The sequence below is a fragment of the Pezoporus wallicus genome, unplaced genomic scaffold (genome assembly GCF_028554395.1).
Source record: "Pezoporus wallicus isolate ANWC-B61680 ecotype Strahan unplaced genomic scaffold, APGP_CSIRO_Pwel_v1 contig_7835, whole genome shotgun sequence".
NCBI classification, from domain to species: Eukaryota; Metazoa; Chordata; class Aves; order Psittaciformes; family Psittacidae; genus Pezoporus; species Pezoporus wallicus.
In genome coordinates, this window is record NW_026636866.1 from 772,996 (window position 1) to 794,983 (window position 21,988).

The window sequence follows — 21,988 nt, forward strand, 5'->3', positions numbered from 1 at the left end:
GTTCAGGGGTTTGGTTTCAGCAGCACCACGTGTCGTGATGTTGAAATATTAAGGATGGCTAATTAAAAGGTGCACAAGGCTATGGCTGCTTCTAATTAAGAGTTTCCAGACCTAAGTTTGCTCCAGCCTTTTCCACCAAGCTCCCCAGCACATACCTTTGTAGCAGAGGTTGTTCTGGCAGCCTCCTCCATAGCTCGGTGGGCACTCAGAGCAGGGGCGGCCAGTCTTGTATGGGGCTTCTCCAATCCAGTTCCCCCTGGAAGTACAGGAGCAATGCATTCCCATCAGACACCTAAATACCCAGCCAAGCCCCTGAGCCTGCCTGGCACTAAAGGAGTGGATAAAATGGGTGTTTCTTCTGTGCTCATCCTTGGACAGGGGGCTGTAAATGGGGAAAGACAGCTTGTCCCCATTCTTCCCATCCTGCATTGCCTGTTGTTCTCCAGCAATAACTCAGCGGCTGTCTCCCTGCTGCCTCCCATCGGCCTGACACTTGTCTTCTGCTCATCAGAACCACAAACTTCACACCATTTTCTGCAGCACCCCCAGGCAGCTTCATGGTACAGGCTGGAGTACAGCTCTTACCATTTAGAAGCTGCTCTATTATCCATCCGGAACCATTTCCAAGCAGAAAATGACCAAATATACATGGACGCTCACACCAGATCATCTGGGAAGCAGAGAACCACTTTGCACTCCTTCCTCACCCAACCCGGACATCCTTAAGTCTCCAGTTTTCCCTCTGAGAGTGCAGTAACACCATCCTGGCCCAGAGCAGCTAAGCAAAGACTTAACAACCAGCCCTTGTAAGAAAAGCGTTCCTCCTCATTTCACCCCCAGGATGACATTTTTAGGGTTACTTAAATAAATTGCATGCAATATCACTTTTACATTAAACTCCAGTATAAACGCTGTGATCTTATGTAAACAGAGGTATATCAATGGGTTACTGCATCTTCCTCAAGAAACTACCCAGAAACAAAAGCACTTTTTTAGTGCTCTGTACAGCAGACTTTAGGGGCTGAGAAGGTTGAAGGAGCCGGAGTTCAGCCCATGGCTATGAACCCTTGGGTTATTGCTCTTTCAGCTGTCTCCACCTATAAGGCTAGATGAGGACAATGCTCACCAATGCCAGAGAGAAAAGATTAAGCAGAAGCTGAGGAAATAGAGTATTTTTCCATCCAGCATCCCCAAACGGATGATGTGCAAATAGCCCAGCCTGCTGCAGGAGTTCCGTGGGAGATGGCATGATCCCTTATGAAATACAGGTTATTAAATCCCACCAAACCAGAAGAATAATGTGCTTGGTATCTGACATGGGGAGAGGGGCTTAGGCAACCCATGCAGATAGCTCTGCCTGGATCACACTATGAGCTGCCATCTCCATGCCTACACACCTTTTTCCTCTGCATTATTCTGATCTCCAGAAGTCAGATGCTCTCCAAGCCACTCCACTCGTATATGGTGATCTCCTACTTTTTAAGTTGCCAAGGACTTGGAATGGGAATGTTTCTTCTGTTAGCCATTAAAGCAGAAAATATTGATTGCCATTGCCAGGTAGGACACTTCTGGACACAGTAGTCAGGAACTGTGATTTTCATTTTGAAGTCAAACCAATCCATCAAGCTTGCTAAATCCTGACTGATGCAGTTATTTCACCTTTTTTCTTTTTTCCTTTTTTTTTTTTTTTTTTTCCCTTCTTCTAAGCCACAGGGAGCTCATCCAGGTTTGGGATTTAACTCATTGCAGCTCCTTGCAACGGGCCCCAGCTTCCACCAGTGACTACTGCAGGGCTGCCTTTGCATGAAGCAGTGGCATGTTTAAACCAGGAGCTGTTGCATGGGGAGGTGGAAAAATGTGTTATGATACAGCAGCCTACCTGGCCAGGCCCAGAAGCTGCTGCTGGAGCAATGTTAATCACCACCCTATCCCCTCCCAGCCTCCAGCAGCAAAGAGAGCAAGCCTCTCTTGGCAGTGCACACCAGTTCCATCCTGGCCATCTCCTTCACCTCCTTCCCATGGCAGGAACATCAAAGCTCCAGCCTGGCCCCAGCCCCTCATTTAGTTTTCCAGGCAATGCTCGGAAGTCTTGAACCAGCTCTGTGCTGCAGTCTAAAGAGAAAATTTAAAGCCACAACCACCAGTCTAGACTGCCTCAAATCTCTTCCACAGACCCTGGGCTAGTTAAGCAACCTGCCAGTTTTAGGAAAGCTGGAGAGAGCCCAGCTCATCTGCCTTACTTTGGTGAGTAGTTGCAGACCAGGTAGACAGCATTCTCCCATATTTCTCCCCAGACATTCATCTGCTTGCAGACATTCACAGCACAGCCAATCTTGTTCGTCGTGGCCCAGACTATCTGCAAGTGTAACGCAGTTATGGGAGATAAGCAAACTATCCCACTGTGGACACACGTTGCAGTGACAGCAGGGACACGGGGGGATGTAGAAAGTAGAGGTACAAAAGCCATTTGTCTCCTTTACCTGGGTGTAATGCGTGCACATAGCGCCAGTACATTTGTCTGGGCACCATGGATTGCACTCGTGAGGATACGGGTATGTGTAATCTTTAACTTCATCATACCAAGACTGGACATGGAAAGCTGGAGAACGGTACCTGAAGGAGCAAATGCAGTATAAATCATAAAGTTCTGGTTGAAGTTTTCAAATGACAGCCATATTGTAAGCCCAGATTTCTTTTTTATACAATTACCTAATTTTTATATTAAAGTTAAGGCAAGTTCCATTCATTGAGAAGGTGCTTAAAGAACCCAGTCTAATGAACAGGAAAAAAAAAAATCTCATTGAAAAACATTAAAACTGTTTTATTTTTTTCCCCTCAGATTCACAGCCTGGCCTGACTTTCTGTATTATTTATAGGTTTGACATGCTCTTCAAGTGACCTGAAATGTCCTCCTCACTCTTCCACACAACTACAAAAAACTTCTAGTTTGGCGGAAAGTTGTATTTTGAGAGTAAACACAAGTAAAGGTTTGCCAAACATCTTAAACCAAAAGCCAGCGTGTACCTATTTTACTACTGGGCAATTTGCTAAATCTGGAAGTAGGCTGGCAGTTAATACCGAAAGACCTCTGAAACCGAGTGGGCTTCTCTCACTCGCATCACTCTGAGCGGCAGTGCACTATAGAAATATCCCACCTTTTATTGCATCAATTTCCCTCTACACTAAGCCCCAGCATAAACTGCATGTGCTTTGTACAAACTACACACTAGGTATTACAGCCTCCAGCAGCACTGATGCTACTTGTGCTGTTTGGGGCAACACAAACGGTGTTAAAACTACCTATAGAAACTCATATGTGTTTTGTGTACACAGTGAGCAGAGTGATCTGCAGAGTCTGTATCAAAGCAGAGCAGTGCTTCAAACCCATGACTTTTTATTGCTTTCAACAGCTCACATGGAGCAAGCAGCCAGAAACACGAATGATATCATTACCAACTGGAGCTTGCTCTTTCAGCCAACTCTTCATTAAAAATCATTCATTAGAAGTATTTCAAAAACATTCATCTCATGATGTCATTAAGTGAATACTTTCCGAATCCTATTTTACAGGAGAGGAAATTGAGGCAATCAAGTTATGGCCCGTTCCTGAAAAAAATTAGATAAATCTGATTTCTTTTTCCTCTCAGTTGACTGCAAAGGGAGCAAGATTGGATCTACCTCCATCAGTAACCCATGGCCATCTTGAACACTTGTAGGAGAGCCAAGGACAGCACGATCTTTGACTCCGTTTCAATGGATTAACCACTCTACTTTCCAATCATTACTTTATTCAGCCAACAAAAACAGGCCCGATTTTTGTATCAGGCTAATTTCACACCAGCAAATTTCCATTGCTTTCAACCAAGTTCCACCTGATTTACAGCAAACATAACTGCATTTCCACCCATCAGGGCTGCTGAGCACGTACAAAAATATTTGCTGTACAAAGTAGGATTAACCTATAGCAAGCTTAACTATAGGGGATTCACAATAAGCAAATGTCACCATGAGCTGGAGAGCCAAATCCATTTGGAAGCCATAACATCAGCTTTCCTAGCTAGGTTAATAATTCCAGGTTAAAAACCTTCCCCTGGAATTTAAAAAAAAACCAAAACAAAACAAAAAAAAACCTGCAAAGTGTTTTCAGTAAAGAGAAATCAGGAGCTGGATAAATATGGGAAATAAAATAAGAAATTATTAAGCTGAGTGCAGACATCATTCCTAAGAAGCTTCAGCTTTGAGCAGGTTTTCTGCATGGTGCCAAGACCCCCCTCCATCCTGACTACTGAAACAGCAGGTATAGGATCAAGGGTTATGACTTATGTAGCTGTTCTTGAGGAGTAAGATTCACTTTAAGCACATTACAGCTGTATTCCCAGGAATAAATGGAGTAACCCACATCAATGTTGTTTTACTGATGCTGGCTGCAGATATTATCTGTATAACCATTTCTCCAAAGCAATAGCAATTAGTGATCCCCAGCTTTTCTTCCATCTCCCTGGTGCTCTAATAAGCACCAACAAGGCAAAAGTTTCCCAACTTAGTTAAAGGAGGATCCATAAGTTGCTCTTTGCAGTTAGCTTGTAGCACCCCAACTCTTACCTGCCCCAGTGAACTGCCAAGTTCTGTCCAATTGACCTGATGAGGGCACTGGGCCCATGGTCCCAGATGCACTGCTGAGCCCAAGCTTGGGCTGATCTTTCCAGTTCATCATCCCAAGTCTTCAGGGTGCGGGGAGAGAAAAGAACAGGTCAATTCATCATCTCAAGTTTCTTAGATCAAGAGACTCAACAAACAGCAATTAGAGGAGAAAGACTAGATTACATCTCACCCCAGGTGTCTGGCATGTCCTTATGAGGCTGACACATTTCAGTGATGTGCCCTAACCTAAAAGCAAGTTTCTCAAGATGCCATGGAAATGCAGGGCACTAAAAGGTCTATTATTTTTCCTGCTTGTTGCTGTGCTTCTTAGTACTTGCTTTGCATAGATCAGCAGATAACACACCTGGAAGAACCCATCTAGACTATCCATGCTAAAACACAAGATATTATTGACAGGTGTTTTTCTAATCTCCTTAAAATAATCCCAAAACAAACCATCAAGGATGGAGACCCCAGGACTCCCTCATGACACCTATTTCTGAGATCTGTAGGAATTCTAACATGCAGTCAGTGCTATGATGGAGTTCTGCACCATTTTCCATCCATTGTTCTTACAATTAGGACATTTCCAGGCTTTGCCATCAAGGGGAACTCCAACAGTGGATGTGCTCCTGCCCTCCTCTACCAACACAGCTGGAGATTTTTGACCCAACTTCTTAATCAAGGGGTGTCCCACTCGACCTCTCCTTCCAAAATAACTACTGAGTCCACCGATGGATCGAGTCAATTCTAACAGAGGTGGCAAAGTCCCAGAGCTGTTAAGCGAACATCACCCTCACTGACACAGGCATCAGGTCAGCAGTGATGGATCCTGTTTATGTTCCCACTGAGGGAAGGACATAGCTATTAGAAGAGTCCTCCCTGAGTATCACTTAGCTGTAAGCCAAATAAGAGCTCAAACACAATACAAAGGCAAACAGGAAAGCAGGCTTCGCTGGTTCCACTGCCCAGGAGTATATTTGTTTTAAAGGCCAGACTTTGTTGGATCCAGTAGACAGTGCCCTAGATTCATTGTGTAATTACTGACAGCTGGTCTATTCAGAACACTCCTTAGAGGACAATTTGTCGGGATTAAAATATTACCGCACATTCCTACAAATAAAACCGAAAAAGAAGAGAGGTCTTGTAACGTGCCTCCATCCCACTCATGTGCCAGCACAAGATTATGTACTTGTTGGACTTTTACCATCACAACCAGCTGGACTTTCTAAGTCCCATCGTCTCCAGAAGAAAAGCAACTTCTGATCTCAAACATATCAAAGGACCTGTCAGAGCTCATTTGGAGGACTGGAGGGCATTTAGGCTCTCAAACACATTAAAAGAACATCAAGAGCTCATTCTGAGTAAGCATCTGAACACAGTCTCAGGCAGTTATAACTGGGATGGGGAGGGACCGCACATCTCTGGCTAAGATGACAGGAAAACGCAGTGTCTCCTGGAACTTGGTGTGTCTACACTATCTTCGTGAGGCAAACATGAGCTCATGTAACTGAGCTAACAGCCCAGACCTCTGAGAACAGCTTATCATTAAGCACGTTTGGCAACCCAGATTCCAACAACATCCCAGGGCTTCTCTGAGCTCATCAGCTTGGCTTTGAGCTGACCAGTGACCAAGCAAATCCATGTCAGTCCGAAAAACCCCGTGCGGACACACCTCTGACAGTGGAAATAAAACCATTTTCTGTCTCAGCCCTCCTGCTCCTTGAACGTGAATGGGATCTGACCCACCACACACACGTTTCCAAACCTCTCTTCAAGCAGACTGTTGCAATTGTGCCTAGACACACAGCTTTTTATGGTCTCCCACTTTCTGCGCTAGGCAATGACCAGCCACAATCTGCCTTCCCATCCAACACATAAGCCACAGAAACTCTCCCAAGATGTTATGTGCTGCTAGTACTCGAGACTTCCTAGCAGAGCGTTGTTCCCTGAAGCCTCAAAAGTGGAGGTATTTCAAATCTCCTAATTTAATGCAGAGATGATGTTATCAATAGGCGATTAAATGGAAATTGATGTGAACATGTCCTAAGTTTTCCTTTGTTGCCTATGGGTAAAATAAATGAACTCGGACAAAAGATACTCCACAGGTAATTGGAAACGAGCTACATCTTTGAATGGCTTTGTGCTTGATGCGTACAGAAGCTCATTTCTGCAGGCATCAGATTACAAAGACATCCCATTTAAATCAGAACAGTTATTTGCCTCTTGGTTCTCAGATGTGAATGCGGTCAGGAGGCTGGAATTATTTCAGAGCAATAAACATATGAAACAACAAAAAGGAGAGATTTCAGACTTTCCCAGCTATGCTTTCAAGAACACTTTATGCCAGTATTCAAAGCAGTGTCTAGGAAAACTAGTGAAGCCAGAGGGCCAGTGCACACCTATGCTCAATTTCCTTCCCAAGCAGAGATTGAAAAGCCTTTGTGTATGTGTGATTCCAAGTGATTTAGCACACTGACTCTTTTTTTACTCCATTTGTAATGGCCTTTCGAAGCACAGCATACACTGTACATGTAAAATACACGTGTGGCATACACACACTATACTACAATTTGTAGGTTCAAATTAAATAAGAGTATATCCCACAAGGAGTCTACTTACTCAGCCTAACCAGTCAGTAAATCCAGCCTCAGATACATGATTTGCAGTGATCAGGTTGCTCATTTTTATCATCACTTTAGACTTTTTGCAATACTGGCAATTGATATTTAAAAGTGGCATGAGAGTCCAGGGCTCACATGTACTGGCAGAAGCTTGGATATGCTTCGTTAACCCACACAGAAATACTATCCCATCCTGACAGGGAAAGCCACCACCCTACACTTTAGAGGAAGGATGCATACCTTATACATGAAAACAAACTATTTTCCTTCCAGCAATCTGTAACGAGAACAATTTTGTTTTATCCAGATGTCTTTGGGGCCTCTGCAAGATTTCTGCCTTTCATCACTGCTGAAAGCCATCTGGCTAAGCCATCTTAAAAGGTCAAGATGTCTTAGGAACTATTATGTTCTTTTTACTCCATGCTCATTAACAAGGAGTTTGTTTTGGTCCTGGCACTGATCCACTGCTGGGACTGCTGTTATAAAGTACAGTACACAGCGGAAATGTCGATCAGAAAGCTGTTAGAGGGGTTAAGGTAATTCTCTATTTGATCAATTTCATCAGCAAGATGTGCACTGCTCACTCATTTTCCATTAACACTGAATACCTGTGCTAGCTTTCAATTACTTTTACAATCCCAGCAGCAAAACTTTTCTTTCTTCATTTCTTTAGTCTGCTTTACCTTTACCCCGTATGTTTATAATTCTTTTTATCTCCAGATAAGTCATGGAAATCACTGTTATTGCTTTCTTATTAACAGTCTCCGCCAATAAAGTTCATCCTGTAGTAGATATTTCTTGCATGGAATACATTAGCTCCCCTTGCCATTTCAGATCACTTAAATATGTCAGATATGGAGCTGGGTGAAAGGACTTTCACAAGGCAGTGTTTGGAGGTTGATAGGAAGAACAAGTTCTACCTACTTATCCACAAATTACCACTGCACGTCGCCTGTGACGCTCCTCACAGGCACCAAAGGAAAAGAGAAAAGTGTATCTGTGGCGCTAAAGACAAACCAGCCTCTTAAATGAGTCCAAATGAGAAATGTCCTTTGCAGAACAAAGGATTAAAGTGAAATTCACATTCAGAATACACACAGCATTTTCAAGTAATATTGAGTAAACACGAATACATGAAAGGCTGATTATAGCCTTTCCAAGTAGCACCATCTCATACTCAGCTTCTTTCTTCACAGCATATAAGGCCCTTTCATTTACCCTCAATCGCCCATAAAAACCACTAGAAAAGCACACTGAGCAAAGGCAAATATGAAAGTGCAACCACGCTGCAAGTGTAAACAGTGGTTGGACAGTCCGCAATGGCAGCCCTCTCCGATCCTCAAAGCCAACCCAAACACATTTGGCTTTCTCATGCTTTGTGTTTACCCTCTGGAAGTTAATCCAGTCACCTCTTCTCTGGCAGTACCTTGCCTGCAGGTTTAGTGTGAGAGCTGGAAAAGAGAGAAACAAAGCACTGGTTCTTCGAAAGGCATTTGGTTTCTGACAACAGTGGGATGGAAGACCAACGGTGTGAATGCTCTTGGGGACCAACTGATGGAGGGATGTCCTTCCTCACCATTAGCTGCCCTCCCTTCTCTTTCCCTTTTTCCCTACAGTCACAAAAGGCAGGATTTTCCATTTGCAGCAGTCATTCCAGCACAGCTGGCAAACGATTTTATATCACATTTAGTGTACTTTACTTTTACCCTTTTAAACATGGTCTTAACAAATCATTAATCATTTAATCTGTCAGCAGGAGAACACAGTTGAAGTCAGACTAGTTTCGGTCATAACTATATTTGCACATTGGGAAAAGGCACACAAAATGATTTTATTTGCCTACATCATTTTCTGGCCCCACAATATTTTGATGGCGTGTCAAAAATAGCTCAAAGTAGGGTCCCTGGCATCAGGTGAAAAAAACCTATTCATCTGGATTATTGATGGTAAAGACGTATTTCATACTCACACTTTTAAGTTCTCCTTCTGAAGTGGGAGAATACACTGAGCAAACTTTTATTTCTGTTTCCTGAACTACAAAAAGCCAATAGCACTGACCCATCCACCCACGAACACCCAAAGTCTTTCCAGCTATTTCCAGTGCCTCACACTCACTACAGATGGAGCCACATTCCTCAAGCCCTGCTTCTCTAAGGTCCTGAGCAGGTTCCCAGCAACATCATGGATGTTCGGACCACAGTGATAACCTCCTTGATCAGTGTATGAAAAAGGGAGATGCTGCCTCCAGCATTGGGTGGCACCTGATGGCAACCCAAAGACCATCAGAAGGTTCTCTGAGCAGACTGTGGTGTCCTGAAACAGCAGTCACAACAGTCTGAAAGCTTTCACAGGGAGAATGTGGGTTAAACACTAGGGAAAATTTGATGCTTTTATGACATTAAGGTAATGGAAGAACCTGCTGAGGCAGGCTGTGGAATTGCCATCACTGGAGATGCATCCAGGGTTGAGCCAGACTCTAGTTTCTGAATAATGGAACCAGTCCTGAAACTATGCAGCGGATGGACTTGGTGACCCATTAGTGGTCCTTTCCAACCAAAACAGTCCAATGATCTAAAGCATAGTTCACTCTGGAATGAAACTGCTTTAGGAAACCTCATGAGAAAAACTTACTCCAGGGGAAATTTGCTACTAAAAAAAAATAGAAATCTACATTTTAGAGGAAATTTGCTTCTGATTTTTGTGCAAGGAAAATTAGAATAAAGCTTAAAAAGGTGTTATAATAAAGATAGATATCAGGAGCTGGACTCACCATGTATTCCATATTAGAGGCCACTGGGTACACCTGACCTCTCAGCTTATTATGGAGCATCAGTATCTCCTGTCTGTCAGAGAATAAAATGGCTCTCTTGGATCTGGAGTTAAATTCCCCCTCCTGGTATTTACTCAGAATGCTCTCCAGGTGACTTGAGTTTGGCAGGATAAAGCATTCAGCTGCCTTTGCCAGGAGCAGCACGCATCCCAGATGAAGGATCCAATGCAGGGCAGGATTCATGTCTCCTCCTCTATGAAGAAGGAGATGGTGGTAGGTTTTCTTGCAGGGTCTCCTGCAGTTCAGCACAGATCTGGATTTTGGGGAGAAACAGGCAGATTTATGCCAGAGAAACTTGCTGCATATGACCCCCAGCAATAAAGCCACACAACCTGTCTTTTTGCTTGGAAAAGAGTAGCGCTTACAGTGTAAGCAATTACTGTTCACCCCAGTGACAGAAAGACCTGACAACACTGTAAGTGATGGGAACTCAGTTTATTACACCAGGCAACCCACTGATGTTGTGCTGGGAGCAAGCATTGCCCAGGCGCTGCAGTGGGTGCCTTCTCCACCATAGACACCAGGAGTGCAGGTGTCAGCCAGCAGCACCAGCAGCTCTGAACAACCCCACCTCCTTCAGGTGGGAAGCATTTAAGCCTATTTGCCTATATAGCTGTTAGAGCTGAGAATGAACACGAACCAAAGGGAAACTAAACTTCCCAGCAGGCCGGATCGCAGGGGTCAGACATCAGTAAGAGCTATTTCTGCTAATAGACTCCAGCAGAGCAGCTGCCAGACCCTGTGAAAGCGGCTGTTTATGTGAAATGTCACCGTAACATCGAGCACCAAAATCCCTGCTGGCCACTGACGCACTGGGGTGTTCTCGCTGACGCATCGCTTCACAGCGGGTGGGAGCATGGCCAGCAATATGAATTATGGCAGGCTAGGAGAGAAGCCAAAGCACCCATCCAACCCCAGCCTGGAGATCCCATGCATGCTCTGTAGCTGTCAGCACTGAGAGCTTGGAGAGATGGTCCTGATTTGGTCATTGCCAGGTTTGAACGGCTTCCTTTAATCCCCTTCCCTTGCTCCATGGTGCTCCCGGCTCCACCTGCCATTTCCAAACTCCCTTCTTCTCTCCCCACCCTGACTCCTCCATCTAATGAGCCCTGTGTGTTTTGGCTGGTTTTATTTAGATCATGATCTATTCAGGGAAGGAAACATGTGCTGCTGTATTGCTCTGCAGCATCTAATGCTCCTTAGGCGGAATCTAAGAGCCACTAAAGGAGAATCAATCTGTCTGGACAATATGCATCCATACAGAAGGTGCAAGCACATCGTCTCTCTTCTTATCTTCCCCATCCCTGTCCTCAACACTGGGTGAGGATCTGTTTTTGACACCACTGTTACAAGACACACAAAAAGCACTCCTACATAGGAACAAACCCCAGATCAACAGGAATTATTCCAGGAGCTTCAGCCCAGTGACAGGGGATTTAGACTCATGGAGACTGGATGAGCTGGAAACCATCCAAGGCAGGGAAACAGCCTTCCAGCTCCCAGCTCAAAAGCTGCACTCAAGCATGAAGTCCCAAACCCCGGTTCCCCAGACCCAGGGTGGCAGTAGCAAACACAAGGTGCTTTACATTAAAAATGACACTGAGAACAGTAAGAACTCCTGAAAACCTGTTGGCTGTCAACATCAAGGAGATAAAGTCCCCATTTGAGCCTTCTTGTACTGTATTAAGGCAGATGAAAACCAGCTGCCCTCAGTCTCTCTCCGGGAGGAGCACTAAAGCCTTTCCCTGGGTAGAACAATGCAGGAATGCAATTTGCTCATTTAGTTTAGGCACCGGCTTCTCATTATCCGCTGCTCTGCAGAGCAAGTCGAACACACACACACGCCTTGTCCCCAGCTCCAGGCACACCTGAAAGACGGGACGTTTGGTGGCATAGGGACAAATATTGCTTTAACCTCATCCTCTTCTCAGCCCTGCTCGTTGCCAATCTCTTCCCCCCGCAAGCAGCTTTCTAACCCAGCTACAGAGGGACAGGGGGAGGCAATACGAGCAGTTGCTTTTGTAGGCTGTCTGACCCAAATCCAGGGAACAATTCCTACTTTGAGGCACTTCCCTAAGCGTTTAAAAATAGATGCTCTGCCACAGCCGTTCACAATGCGGCCATTTAGCGCAAGCAGTTTGAACTGCAGCCTGCCCTGTAGGTAGAGCAGGCAGGAACAGACAGCTAATACATGCTGCAGTTGTACCCCTTCATTTGGCCGGGTGCCCTTTGCTAAATAGGAGCCCGTATCCACCACCCATTTAAGGCAAACACTGAACTTACAGAAAGGGCAGCTCGAAGGAAAGTCAGCTGTAACATCTGACAGCCCAGAGGAGCTGCCCCGCTCACGGCTTCGCAATGAAGCCAACGCGTCTGGTTCCGTGAGCAAGCCAAACCCAATAATGCAACAGATGGTGCATTATTCCTCGGGATATTCTTCCCTGTATCCCGTTCGTGATACTAGCAGCCCTCTAAAATTAGGTCACTTTGGCACTACCTTCATTTCACTCAGGGAGTGCAGGTCCCTTCCTCTGCTTTGGCTGGAGGTGGGGAGTGCTGAGCATCCAAAGGAAGGATGATCAGAGAGGGCTGGGGATCAAAGAGCCAGACTAATTGGAAGCAGCAGAAAGATGCTGAAGTTTCAGAAAGCTCTCATCGATGGACATCATAGATTTCAGGTGTCCATCCATTTGCCACTCTCAATATCCTCATGCAACACAGCACTTGGACGTGTGCTAAAGTGGGGCAAGTGCCCTGCTGAGATGGGGCCGTGCCTCTGGGATTTATCAGGAAGACAGGAAATTCATTGGGGAAGGCGGAAATTATGTTGGGATTTGACATTATTCAGAGAGAATTATCAGCTGACAGTCAGCTGAGGGAGCCTCTGCTGTCGCTTCCAAGGGTGCAGGAGGAGCATTAGCACATCCCTTTAAACACATCAGGCCCTTGATACTGGTGCCAGGTAAACATCTGGGAGTGATCAGAAATGGGTGAGTCAGCAGAAACCGGCTCCTTGATGTGCTGTAAAGCCTGTCCAAAGCTGGGGACAAAGGGAGGCTTCTTTTTGGGTCTGAGCAAGTTAACCAGCAAGTTAAACAGTTAAATAGACTTTGGAAAACACTATATTTAGAAAGCTATTTCCCCAGCTAACGGATGGTGTCTGCACTGCACAGAAGAGTTGGTAGCGTCTGAAGCCTGGCATGCGGCTCTGCCTGCTAAAAAGCCACATGCAGGCTGACTTCTGCACTTCGTTATGTCCCCACTTCACCTTATTCCGCACAGCTACTGATCTTTAACTGCCTTCTCCAGTGAAGTATATGAGTGGATGTCTACTCCTTGGTTACGGATGACATTTGCAGTTAAAGCCTCCCAGGACCTGAGGAGTTATACATGGAACAAGCTGACAAGGCAGGAAAAGGCAAAAGTTAGCTCAGGATTACCAGCAAAGCATCTAAACCAGCAAAGCAGAGGGGAGTCAGCCCGAGAGCAGCTTTTAGACTGAGTTTACTTGGGATCAGCTTCTACCCTGCGCAAAGAAAGCCGGCAATAAAGCCACAACATACTTAAAGCATTAAACCCCAGGTCATCTGCTTAACCGAGACGCACACATCTTTAGCTTTGAAGAACTGCGCTGGCTTCAAAAGAAAAGCAGAATGACAAGTCCCTTGACGCAGGACGTAACACTGCACAGAACACACTACAGATTCAGCATCTTCGAGGCCACGGGCCAAAGCATCTGGATCTTCCATTACAATCCGCTCCCACAGAACTGAAGTGTGTGAGTTTCTATGCAAAACCACATGGAAAACCCACTGGTAACAGACACAACATGTGGCGACACTGTGAAATTCCTTTTAGACAGGGCTTAAGAGCAGAGCTGAATAAACACAGGCTTCCTGGTGCAGGGTAGGTGTGCCCATGGGTAGCCAGCTATTAGAGGCTGCTGCAGCATCCCTTAGATTGCTTCTGTGTGTGTAGAAACCCACTCCTGTACTTGCAAACTCCTCCCATTCATTCAAGATTAATCTTGCAGTAACCTCTGCAAAGCACACGTAAGGGGAGCTCATACAGTGCTGTGCTATTGAACACCATGCAGGCAACTTTTTGGAGCAGTTACTAAAACTGCTTTCTGAATAGAGACATTTCTTGCACAAACCTCCCCTGAACCCCCAAAATCACATCTCGGAAGCAAAGACCGAAGCTTACACTTACCTTGCTGAGTACTTCCAAGTCCCAAGGAAATTGTAGCTCCTCCAAGCCTGGAAAATCAATTCTGAAGTATTTAAGCTAGGAGGAAAAGGATGAAATCAGCCTCAGGAGGCGCGAGATGTACAAGGTCTCAGCTCAGCAGCTCGTACCAACTGCAGTCTCACAGAGCTCCCCAGTGGTATTTATGCTCTCCAGGCAAAGAGGACAACCCTGGGCCATCCTGTTTGGCAACGGACCTGTAGTAATAAGGAAAGAAGGGAAAAAGAAGGGGGGGGGGGATGAACCAAAAGGAGGCAGGAGCACGGAGCAGAGGGGTGTTGCTTGGGATCTCAGCAGTAAGGAGACAGTCATTGGGGCTCAGCAAATTAGGACCATCCTCCCAAAGGCTGTAACACCACATGCGGGGAGGGGGAGAGGAGGAGGAGTGCAGCCAGATGATCATATAAAAGGGTTTGCTTTGCTTTCCCCTGCAGTCAGCTCTCGGGGAGAACTCGCAGCCCCATGGGTATCTTCTCTCTCACTGAGACAGACCCAATGCCTCGGTGAGGGGCTTCGGTGGTGAGGGAAAGGGAACTCAATAAAAGGGTTTTCCTGTGAGGGATTAAATCCATCTCGGCTGCCAGGTCAGCCATTTCCTGCTCCCCACAGGGAAATCCCATAGCAGTCCCGCTGCTCCAGGGCTGACACAGCTCCATTGGACCCCAGGGCAAAGCAGGATCCTGGCTCTGGCAGCAGGGCTGATCTGGGATCCAGCCCTCGGGTACACCGCAGGGCACCTCCTTTCTCCCCGGAGCTGGCACTTGCTGGGAATCTGGATATTTACCACCCTCTGCAGCTTGTTCCCAAAGCTGTCCCGGTTCTGGCAATCCCTGCACACACCCGTGGTTCAGTCCTCCTGCAGGAGATACAGGGAACAGGGGAATTAAAAGTTAGTGGCACATCTAGGCAAGACTCACCTCCTGATGCTCACAAAGCCCCAGCTTTCGCACTAACCTCGATCGCTGCGTTCGCTGTTGAAACAGGCTTTTACTCACTGTGAAAGGAAACGATTGAGCAAAAGACAAGCTGAAAGTTCCTTCTTTTTCTTTTCCTGTTTTGTTTTGTTTTCTTTTTAAGTAGAAACCAGGAAAAATTAAACCATTATCATGAGTAATAACATGAGCACATCACAGCACCTCTGCTGCAGCAGCCCACAGCAGGATGCTGCTGTGCTGAGTGTCTGGAGTGAGCAGGTCCAAGCATCACCCCTCTACCCGGGTCCATTGGGGTCCCCATGCCCTCATCTCTCCTTGCAACAGTCCGGCACAGAGGCAGAGGAGCACCCACCTCCTGGATTTGGCATATCCAAGCAAAGCAGCTATGATATGTCCAAATCCACTCTCTAGTCCTCCCTCCAAAGCTCTCTGGGGTAGAAAAGTCCCCCCATTCTTCCAAAGAGCCAATATTTATTTCTTTGAGCAAAACCCCAACCACTTATTTACTGCTTACAAGAAGGGGATTTACAAGATATTCTGCCGCTGAGAGGCTTGTTTAAACCCAGCAGTGCTCAAAAAGCAGAATGACATTTATCACATTTGCTCAACAGTGCGTGAGCAAAGCAGCAAATACTGGCAGTGGATAGCAGCTTCTCTGAGCAAAGAAAATAACCCCTCTGAAGTCAGCTCCAAGACATAACTGCTGATTTAATCTCTTGCACCGTCCTCCTGAGGTCTTCTTGAGGAAACTTCTGGAGTCGAAACCTAAAGGGGCTACAAGAAAGCTGGAGAGGGGCTTTGGACAAAGGTCTGTAGGGACAGGCCAAGGGGAATGGCTTTAACCTGCCAGATTGAGAAGAGCTCTTAGGCAGAAGCTCTTCCCTGTGAGAGTGCTGAGGCGCTGGCACAGGGTGCCCAGAGAAGCTGTGGCTGCCCCATCCCTGGCAGTGTTCAAGGCCAGGTTGGACACAGGGGCTTGGAGCAAGCTGCTCTAGTGGAAGGTGTCCCTGCCCGTGGCAGGGGTTGGAACTGGGTGAGCTTTGAGGTCCCTTCCAACCCAAACCAGTCTGTGACTCAGATCCTCAGCACTTAGGGTGTATCTTCTTGTCTATGTCTTTTAACCTGAGTTGTAGCTGAGCCATGGGAAGCCAGTCCTCACCAGTCCTACAGCCTGATACAGTCACTACACCCTCTCTGGCTGCTTTTCCCCACATATAGGAACTTTGTACTGACATACTGAGTAAGTGAACCAACAACGTATGGTCCATCACTGGGACCCAGCACTTCCATTCCACTAAAAGTGATGCAGTGCAACTTGCTCCCAAAAAGGCTCGGATGCTGCCACCAATACCAGCAATCCAAAGACTACACAGAACTGGGTTGACTGGAGGTTCCGCACTGCTTCACCTTGAAATCACTGCATCCTTTTTTATTTTCCTTGCTCCTCTGATTCTCTTTGGATCAATGAGTTTGCTCTATCTGCAGGCAGCTTATATCATCAGCTGAAAGGTGATACAAGCAGTCTCCAGTTTCTAACTTCCCTGAATAATGAGTGCAGAAGTGGTGAGCCATGGTGTGCCTGCAACGGGGCCACCCCAAAACCATGCAGCTCCGCAGCCCTGACTCACAGCTCTCAGAAGGTGCCATTCACTCCAATTACCAGAATGCTGGATTTAACTCATTTTAAATCTCACGTACTAACATGCAAATGATTTCCAGACCTCAGAGAAACTCAGTATGTTGTAATCTCCACAAACGTTCCTATGGGAAATTAATCCCTGTAGGATGGTTTGGGCTGTCTGACTTCTCCATTGACCCTGCTGTTTCACAGAGATTTGACTTTAATCTACTCTTTTAATATACACCACTATGGTTTCACTGTACAAGTCATACATGGTTGTACTTGGGGATGAGCACAGCCTGGAATGAGACGTTTTATCCACCTCATTTTGTCTCGAGTCAGCAGTTTTATGTCATACATTTGACCAAAGCCAAAACAATCAGAAGTTACTTTTAATCATTCAGCGTTATTACTGCCCTGATTATAACGTCTCCATTTCATATGTGGTAAAAGCCACATAAAGCAGGCTGCATATATAAGTATATATTAGGAGAGAAGGCTTTTAATGTAATAGCCAATGAATAGGAAGGAACACAGATTTCGCTATGCCCTCCTAATTGAACATGCAGACAGCACGTCTTGATTTTCAACTTCAACTAAATTCCCCTTTATTTCCTATTCAAATAGTGGCTCAGTAATAACAGCACCAAACTTGGGCAGGGACAGAGCAAAGAGCAGGGAGAGAGGCTCAAAGCCATAGTGCTAACTCCTGTTGTATCTGGTTCTGATTCCTGCTCCAGATGGCTCCTTGCATCCATACACAAGATGAGGACGCCCCAGCCTCTTGACCATATGCCTTGGCATTATCCAGAGGCTGCTCCAGCAGATGAATTGACAATGTGGGGATCCTGAACCACTGGAGTGAAAGGCAGACATTTATAGATTGACTCCAAAATGCAACTAATGCTTGGCACAATGAACCCCTATTTATTCTTTCACACTGCTCTCCTGTTCTCGGACAGCCTGAACTGTAACCACCCGGGTTCATCTGCAGCTTCTTTTCCTCCTCATTATAAAGAGCACCTCCCCAAATGTTTAGTCTGCTGCTGATACTCAAGAAAATAACTCCCCACAAAACTTCCCAAAGCCTGTGCTATTTCCTCAGTGTAAAAACTACGGTAAGACAATGAAATAGGAACAAAATCAGCAGGATTTCAGACAATTTGGGGGGCATCACTGACTGCACCAAGCACAAGCGAAACACGAACTAAAAATTCACCTCACCTTGTTACTGCAGCTCACCACGGTTCCCGGTTATATCTGCAATAAGCCATATTGAAACAATGCGTTTTTAATAATCAAAATAACTGGTCCACATCTGCAGACTGAAACAGTCCAGAAATATTAACCCCACACACTCATCTTCGAAGATTTCACCCCAAAACAGAGAAGGTGAATTGCAATCCCAAGCTCCAGACATCACATCTCATTATCGGCCAATGCAAATTATTTCCAAAATCCTTTGGGCCGTTACGAATAGCCCAGAATAAACCCACATCTGTGTGAACCCCCAACATCTGGAGAACACCACTACACGTCAAAGGCGCTCTCTTCATTCCTGTTCAAACCCTGAGAGATTTAGGGAACTTTTATGAAGATAAACCCCTTGCTGGCATGCAAGTAGGTCCCCCCAAACCCAGGCAGCAATTCTAGGGGCAGCTTTAGAGCTGGAACACCACAAAACTCAGGAATGCCACCACTGCCCTCTGCTGCGGCACATCCATGCCCGTGCCACGACATCATCCTGGGGGAAAATCATGGAAAACAGAACAATCTCTTTATTAAAAAACACTCAACATCCCTGCACCCCCAAATACCTTGTGCTTTTATAGCCTTTCTCCCCATCCCATCAAACCATTCCCCATGCAGATCTGGCTTATGGGCACAAGAGCTTTCTACCAGCCTTTTGGCCTCGCACGTCCCAGGTTTCTATTTCTGAAGACTTTAGGTCTTCATGTGCGTTTTTTAAGAGCCATTTCTTCAAAGCTGGATCACGAATAAGTGAAAACCCACCAGATTCACGGTGTACTGGAGCGGGATTGTCTTGGGTGTTGGGTTTTTTGTTTTACATAATCACTCCCAGACAAAGCAAATAATCGGAAGGCTGCAAAATACTCGTTTTGCAACAAGGGGAGGAGTTTGATATAGAAAATAAAAAATGTGGTTATGTGTCCACATCACACTCTTGCCACATACACTTTATTTTCCTTTGAGCAATACACTGCAGAAGACAGATTTTAGCAACAAGTGCATTTGTAATATCCTTAGTGAGAAATCTATAAATTAATACCATCTGAACTTCCATCTCATAGTAAGGGAGAGATTTCAACACTTGCTTTTTAAACCGGCAATTACTCATTGTCATTGCTTTAGAGTAATTAATAACACTTGTAACCTGTTCCTGTGAAATAAAATGCAGAAGTGAATAGACAGGCCCAGGGTGAATTGCATCTTTGCAACAGGAGCTCCTGTCTTGTCTTCCCCGATCCTGACAACTTTACAAGAGGTCTACATAGGTTTTCTACGAGGAGGAAAGGTCTCTGTTGCATACCAGAACCAAGTTATGATATACATTCATTGTACATTCATGTTCTATTCTTACTCCAGGGGATTACGGACATTGGACAAGCTGCAGGAGCTTCCATAGCCGCAGAGGAACACAGCACCATCCAACACCAAAAACCTCCCAAGAGAAAAGAAACCCCAGCAAACAGGATGCTCTTCAGACCAAGCCTATATTAGGTAAAATTGTATTAGGTGATTAAACTGTGGTTTTAAAACTGTTAATATTAATCCATCACATCTGCAGTAAGTCTAAGCAAACCCGAGCAGAAATGCAAGCACAGCTATATTAAACAATACTAAAATCTCCTTAGTTGTACACCACTTCTTTCTTTCACATCCTATTCTTCACCCTCTCTTCTTCACTTTGCCCTTATAAAGTCATTTCTGCTGTGCTGGACTCGACTCAAAACTGCTCCTCACAGAGGCATCTGCTCCAGGTGGAACACTGTTGTTTCTGAGGCTGATGTGTTATCTACAACCAAGACTCGTTTTATTTATCGCAAGACTGAGACTAACACAGTGTTCCCTTTCCAACAGGCAGCAGAAGATGACTTCTGACAGAAGCAAGCTGAACTTCACTGCACATTCCCACATCCTGGGAAAGCCTCACAGGGCTGCTTGCAAGCAGTAACCATCCCTGAAATAAGAAGTATTTCATTACACCTTTATTTTGAATACACATGTATTACAAACCTATACACAACTGGTTAAGACATCTGTAAATAGTAAAAACCTTTTGCTAGAAACCCTCTCATCAGCCCAAACTGGACCTGAAAACAAGCTTGTTTCGACTAAATATACCCAACATTCAGCCAGCAAACATGAACCCATAGTATTTGAGTAACACAAGTAACACAACTCACCAGCCAAGCATCTTGCCCAGTTAAAATCAAAAGTTAACTGCAAGGACCTGATATCAAGTAATGTACTGATTACTGACCACCTGCAATTTCATCTGGGCTGCTCATAAACCTTCACTAACAGGAAGGGACCTGTCCGCAGTCCACTGGAGGTACACATCAATACTCAACACAGCTGCAAGAGAGGGGAAATACAAAGGAAGAAGAAGGGATTTCTGCAGAACAGAAAACTGCTTCAAGCAGGGTGCAGACACAGGATGTGAATAACCACCACTACCCAACAATTTCAAAACCTGTTTTCTTCCCTGCTTGGAATAACCCCCCCCATTCCTCTCAGATGTCAGTGCCCAGTGATCAGCCAGGAGCTGATGTTTTCCCCTGCAACTGCCCAAAATCAAAGCAACCTTTGGACAGAATTGTTTTGGAGTTGGTGGAGTATCACCAAAATCAGGATCACCATAGAATCACAGAACAGTTTTGGTTGGAAGGGACCTTCAAAACCCATCTAAGTCCAATCCCCCTGCAATGAGCAGGGACATCTTCAGCTGCATCAGGTTGCCCAGAACCACCTCCAGCCTGGCCCTGAACGTCTCCAGTGATGGGGCATCCATCTCCTGCCTGGGCAACCTGGGCCAGTGTTTTTCCACCCTGAGTGTAAAGAATCTTTTCCTCACATCCAGCCTGAATGTCCCTCTTTTAGTTTAAAACCATCGCCCCTCATTCTCTTGCAACAAGCCCTGCTAAAGAGTCTCGCCTCATCTTTCTTATAGGCCCTTTTAAGAACTGAAAGAATTAAGTACTTCCCTTACCTTTAAAGGGAATGAAATGCTCTTGTGCTTCCAGTAGTGTTCCTGAAAAACTCCCAGCACTCGCTAGCTCCTTTATTCTCTGCAGATGCTTCCCATGGAATGCCTCCCTTAGCTATTAGAAAATCTAAAACCTTTGTCTGAGAAGTTAGTTCAGCATCCTCAGCTGGATCCCAAACTGCACAAATACTGTGATCGCTGCAGCCAACGCTATCAATAAAAGATGAAAATTATCTCAGTGAGAATTCTCACTTCAGAAAATACTAGTCAAATTTGTTTAATAAAGAAAAGAAGATAGTTATACATTTGGGTATCAATGGTGACAAAAATCGCATACAGCTTTCTCAGCACCAGGACCATGGTAATGACTTTAAGTTAACACTGCCTAAAGATTCAAGAAACAGAAGATCACCTGTCTGAAAATCACACAGCTTTGAGCAGGGAGAACAGGACGAGCCCAAACAGCTTGGCCCCACCATAGGACACCATCACCAGGGGCAATTCAGAGGCAGGGAAGTCCCCAGCAATCCACCACCCACGGGAGGGTAGAAATGCCAGAGGGTAAACAAGGAGAGCTTTCTTCAGCAGGCATTGCTGCTCACCCAGCACCAGGACGAGTGGAAGGAGTTTTGATTCCACTGCATGAACTGCACATTCACCACGAGAGTCCCACACAATACATCATGCAAAGCATGGCTGTGATTTAACATCCGCCTATCTCCAACTGCCCCCAGGGAGGAGCCATGAGCAACCTTTAGTGCTGTCTGATGTGGCCAGAACACCCGAGAGGGATGGGAATTCCACACCAAGGGGCACATGCTAAAACCTGAGGCATGTGCAGGGCTGCTTCCTTCTTCT

General features: G+C 45.5%; 1 protein-coding gene across 1 annotated transcript in view; it reads right to left on the bottom strand.

The window, feature by feature from the left end:
• Nucleotides 1–14,557, bottom strand: part of CRISPLD2 (cysteine rich secretory protein LCCL domain containing 2) — a 30,827-nt gene extending 16,270 nt beyond the window's left edge. Inside the window, exons 1-6 of the mRNA XM_057401900.1 lie at nucleotides 14,308–14,557; nucleotides 10,036–10,348; nucleotides 4,603–4,721; nucleotides 2,481–2,613; nucleotides 2,241–2,356; nucleotides 156–256 (exon numbers count right to left, since the gene is read on the bottom strand). Coding sequence (XP_057257883.1) covers nucleotides 156–256; nucleotides 2,241–2,356; nucleotides 2,481–2,613; nucleotides 4,603–4,721; nucleotides 10,036–10,278 — 712 coding nt within the window. The 5' untranslated portion in view covers nucleotides 10,279–10,348; nucleotides 14,308–14,557. The remainder of the gene's footprint in view (nucleotides 1–155; nucleotides 257–2,240; nucleotides 2,357–2,480; nucleotides 2,614–4,602; nucleotides 4,722–10,035; nucleotides 10,349–14,307) is intronic.
• Nucleotides 14,558–21,988: the final 7,431 nt, after the last annotated feature.